The 5,449-nt window shown below is 39.3% G+C and overlaps 1 protein-coding gene across 1 annotated transcript; it reads right to left on the bottom strand.

Moving 5' to 3' along the window:
* Window positions 1–610: 610 nt before the first annotated feature.
* LOC121556410 (gastrula zinc finger protein XlCGF7.1) lies at window positions 611–4,553 on the bottom strand. Its single transcript, XM_045215796.1, has 3 exons — window positions 4,356–4,553; window positions 4,169–4,202; window positions 611–1,510 (listed from the first exon to the last, which is right to left on the bottom strand). Exons 1-3 carry the CDS (start codon window positions 4,551–4,553, stop codon window positions 909–911), a joined length of 834 nt encoding a protein of 277 aa, XP_045071731.1. The 3' UTR covers window positions 611–908.
* Between the last annotated feature and the right edge of the window lie 896 nt (window positions 4,554–5,449).

The following is a 5,449-nucleotide window of genomic DNA, read 5'->3' on the forward strand; positions in this document are numbered from 1 at the left end:
AAGCCAAGGCTCCTGTTACTATGAGCTGTTCTGGATCAGACAAGCCAAGGCTCCTGCTACTATGAGCGTTCTGGATCAGACAAGCCAAGGCTCCTGCTACTATGAGCGTTCTGGATCAGACAAGCCAAGGCTCCTGTTACTATGAGCTGTTCTGGATCAGACAAGCGAAGGCTCCTGTTACTATGAGCTGTTCTGGATCAGACAAGCCAAAGCTCCTGTTACTATGAGCTGTTCTGGGATCAGACAAGCCAAGGCTCCTGTTACTATGAGCTGTTCTGGATCAGACAAGCCAAGGCTCCTGTTACTATGAGCTGTTCTGGATCAGACAAGCCAAGGCTCCTGTTACTATGAGCTGTTCTGGATCAGACAAGCCAAGGCTCCTGTTACTATGAGCTGTTCTGGATCAGACAAGCCAAGGCTCCTGTTACTATGAGCTGTTCTGGATCAGACAAGCCAAGGCTCCTGTTACTATGAGCTGTTCTGGATCAGACAAGCCAAGGCTCCTGCTACTATGAGATTCTGGATCAGACAAGCCAAGGCTCCTGTTACTATGAGCTGTTCTGGATCAGACAAGCCAAGGCTCCTGTTACTATGAGCTGTTCTGGATCAGACAAGCCAAGGCTCCTGTTACTATGAGCTGTTCTGGATCAGACAAGCCAAGGCTCCTGCAAGGCTACTTCCTTATATAATTATTTACATTTTGCAAGATCCAAATAATATAATGAACATCATCAGAGGTTATATTTGTATCAAATCAATCAGAGCTAATAATCAAAACGAAATACATAATATAAAAATATGATCATGTCTCAAGATGAAAAAACATCCACAAAAGTAAACCTTTTTTTTCATGATTTCATATAAACAATATGATTTCATGTGTCGTTAACAAACATACAAATTCTCAGTCAAAAACTTAAGTCAGAACACAGCCTCTCTATTCTCTCATGTGATTTCAGGTCCTCTGACTGGGAAAATGTCTTTCCACAATTAGAGCAGTGGAATGTCTTCTCCTCCTGTGTATGTATCTTCTGATGTGATTTCAGGTTCCCTAACTGAGTAAAACTCTTACCACAGTGGGAGCAGTGGTAGGGCTTTTCTCCTGTGTGTATTCTCTCATGCTTTTTCAGGCCTTCTAACCACCTAAAACTCTTTTCACAGTGGGAACAGCAGTAGGGCTTTTCTCCTGTGTGTATTCTCTCATGTGACTTCAGGCTCCCTAACCAGGCAAAAGTAATTCCACAGTGGGAGCAGTGGTAAGGCTTCTCTCCAGAGTGTATTCTCTTATGTATTTTCAGGCTCCCTAACTGACTAAAACTCTTTCCACACTGGGAGCAGTGGAAAGGCTTTTCTCCTGTGTGTGTCCTCTCATGCTCTTTTAGGTTTCGTAACTTAGTAAAACTCTTTCCACAGTGGGAGCAGTGGTGTGGTCTCGCTGGTTTGGGCGTCTCTGGGTCTGGTTCCCCTGAAGGACTCTTCCCGCTGCCAGGGTGAGAGTCTGGTCTCTCTCCTGCCAAAGACAAACAGATTATTTAGTTAAACAGAGACCTGAATGAAACCTCCACATGATAAAACTGTCTTCCTATGACTAGATCCCTCAATAACCTGAGGTCAGTTTTCACAACATTACATCATTAAAAATAAACTTGATGAGATTTTAAAAACAAATGCTGTAGCGCTCCAAATCTTATCTTGCTCTCATGGGTGTCATGTTTTGGCTGATAAATGTACTAAAATGTTAATAAAATTGACATTTCGACTTCCAAATGGAACTACAAAGATGGTTGGAGGTCCACACATCAGAGAATGTTGTCTTGAATGGGAATATCTGTTGTTTTAAATGATACTGTCAATCCTCCAGGAAACCTGTTGAAATCATAATAGAATAAACAGAATAGAGATGAGACCATTTAAGTTGACATTCAACTGTCGGATGGACCGGCGGCCATCTTTGTGGTAGTAATTAGAAGTTTAAATTTCAATTTCATTACAATTTCAATGATGTACCAGCCCAATTGGTCTGAAGCAGTGGTGTAATGTACTTAAGTAAAAATACTTTTAAGTACTACCTAAATAATTTTCCTTGACACCCAAAAGTACTCATTACATTTCGAATGCTTAGCAGGACATTAAAATGGTCCAATTCACACACTTATCAAGAGAACATCCCTGGTCATCCCTACTGCCTCTGATATGACTAATACTTTGTTTGTAAATGATGTCTGAGTGTTGGAGTGTGCCCCTGGCTATCCGTAAAATAATAAAACAAGAAAATTGTGCCGTCTGGTTTGCTTAATATAAGGAATGTGAAATTATTTTTGATTACTTTTGATACTTAAGTATATTTAGAACGAAATACTTTTAGACTTTTACTCAAGTAGTATTTTACTGGGTATCTTTACTTTTACTCAAGTATGACAATTGGGTACTTTTTCCACCACTGGTCTGAAGGGACATTCCAATTCCATTCTAGTCTGAAGGGACATTCCAATTCCATTCTAGTCTGAAGGGACATTCCAATTCCATTCTAGTCTGAAGGGACATTCCAATTCCATTCTAGTCTGAAGGGACATTTCAATTCCATTCTAGTCTGAAGGGACATTCCAATTCCATTCTAGTCTGAAGGGACATTCCAATTGCATTCTAGTCTGAAGGGACATTCCAATTCCATTCTAGTCTGAAGGGACATTCCAATTCCATTCTAGTCTGAAGGGACATTCCAATTCCATTCTAGTCTGAAGGGACATTCCAATTCCATTCTAGTCTGAAGGGACATTCCAATTCCATTCTAGTCTGAAGGGACATTCCAATTCCATTCTATGAATTATATTTCTATGATTGAAATGACACCCACCCTGTATTCAAGAGCATGTTGTGTCTTAACCGATGGCAGCACAACCAAAACCCTCAGATGACGTATAGTAAAGTCTAAGCTACAACATGGGAATATTAACAAAAATCTGAGTTTAAACGTTTTTAGATCATTGACGTTAAAGGTTAAAAATGTAATAATTCGTATATATATATATATATATATATTTTTATAAAACAGTTTGACAACCCTGTTTGTAAGCTTTTAAATGATATCAGACTCAGCCGTTTATCTTTTCCAGTGATGAAGACATGGATGACTCATGGTATGGTTGGGTGTGCAAAATGGTCAACGTTGAACACCTCTATCTCCTGAATGTTTTGCCGTTTCAGGTCCAAAAAGTAACTTTCTGACCACTTCTTCCATGGGCAAACATGTTTGGAGAGTTGTTTTAAATCAAAAGGGATGTTGTCAAAAAGTGATTGAATTCAAATGGATTTACCCTCCATCTAAAAACAGGGCTATGCTACAACCAGAACGTATTAGACTGAGCCCTCATTAAAGTCCTCCATTTCCATTTATAATATGGGTCATATCATTAAAAGTACCAAGAATCCACCCTGGAAATGTGATTTGTTTGAAGAGTATATTATATTATATATATATTATTATTATATATATATTATTATATATGCTATATTGTTACAAATGATATGTCTAAAAAAATTAGCTAAATCAAAAAGGCTACTTTTGAGATATTAATATTTTTAATGTTGAATAAATGGTGACTTTTTTTTCTTCTCAGAATCTAGACAAACTCGATATTTTCCAGCACACTATAAACGAGTGTAATGGCAGCAAGATGTTGCCTGTATCATGTACGTTTCACAGACCATAGGTCTTACAGGAGGCACGCACAGGTCTAAAAAGGGCCTAAAATGGCCACTTTCATCATGATTTTCTCAAACATGGTTTGTGTTACAAATGTTTACAACAAAAAAAAAAAAAACATATCGAACATCGTTCCTCCAATGACGTTTCTATGTGAGAATTGCCAAAACCATATATTCTGAGACAAATATTTTCGGCCCACGCTGGCGTGGAATCGCTCTCCAGTGTGGTACAATGGAATTGGAGCATCGATACGGACAACTCCATTCTGTGAGACATTAAAGTTGTGAATTTTGCGTGCAAATCCATTGTTAACGTTTTGTTGGTGAGTCGCTCTTTGGTGGTATAAACATTTTACAGTGTAGTTTTATCAATTCCTACATTAAATAACATATTCAAGCATAGACATTCAGTAGAATGCCGTTTTAAGACCAGTTTGTGCTCCTGTTTTAAGACAGTACTTACTGGTGTTAATCAGATCTTCAGTCTCCTCTTCATCCTCCTCCTCCTCTTCATCTTTCAATGTGACAGTAATCTCTCCCTCCTTCTTCACTCCAAAACCTGCATCCTCCTCTATCTCTTCCTCTTCTTTCACTGTAACATTATCCTCCTCTTTCACTCTGAACGTGTCTTCCTCTTCTTTCACTGTAACATCCTCCTCCTCTTTCACTCTAAACGCGTCTTCCTCTTCTTTCACTGTAACATCCTCCTCCTCTTTCAATCTGAACTCTCCTTCCTCTTCTTTTACTGTAACATCCTCCTCTTCCTCCTCCTCTTTCACTAGAGCTTCTTTCTCCGTCCAGCAGACCTCCTCTTCTTTAGCAGGAGGAGAGTAGCTTAGTGAGCTCATGGCCGGGGATGTTAGCTATCTAGCTAGCGTTAGCCTAGTGCTAGGCTAATTTTTTTTTTTTTTTTTTTGCAGACTTACATGAGCAATTAGGGTTAAGTGCCTTGCTCAAGGGCACATCAACAGATTTTTTCACCTAGTCGGCTCGGGGATTAGAACCAGCGACCTTTCGGTTACTGGCACAATGCTCTTAACCACTAAGCTACCTGCCGCCCTATTTATCAAGCCAGCTACCTATCAACGTAAATATGAAATTAAATGGAGAAACTAGCTAGCTATAAGACACACGTATTTTTAAAACAGATGCAACTATACACTGACTATTTTGTCTACAAAGGTACGGAGGTGGCTGACTAGCTGTTGTTGTTGAAGAAGCGTCCCGTCCACTAGATTATACGTCACACTATCAGCATCGCTTGAAAGACTCACATCGCCATCTGCTGACTGGAGTGGGTAACGCAGTTGAGATTATTTTGCTGTACCACTATGGCTGACCCCGTAAAACAACACATTTCACTGCACCTATCTGGTGTATGTGACAAATATGTATATCTCTTTTTGTATATTATATTGATACGTCCAAAGGAACGCATGTGTTGATTGATTAGTGCAGATTTGTAATGAGTATGAATTTAAAGCATATCATCAGACTGCATACAAAGAGGCACTGAACACTGCACTCAAGTTATACGATACCAATCTCATTGCAAATGGTGAGGGGAAACCCAGAATTATATGATTTGTTATATAGAAATGAGTTCAACCCCCAGATAACTCCTCCTTTACCCACTCCATTGAGCAATGAAACTGTTTTAATGAATTTTTCAAATCCAAAAATCCAAAATCAAGTGCATCTACTGCACTGTACAATCTACCCTTTGCTTCATACTGAGCCTCCC

This window comes from Coregonus clupeaformis, unplaced genomic scaffold, assembly GCF_020615455.1.
Source record: "Coregonus clupeaformis isolate EN_2021a unplaced genomic scaffold, ASM2061545v1 scaf0516, whole genome shotgun sequence".
Lineage (NCBI taxonomy): Eukaryota > Metazoa > Chordata > Actinopteri > Salmoniformes > Salmonidae > Coregonus > Coregonus clupeaformis.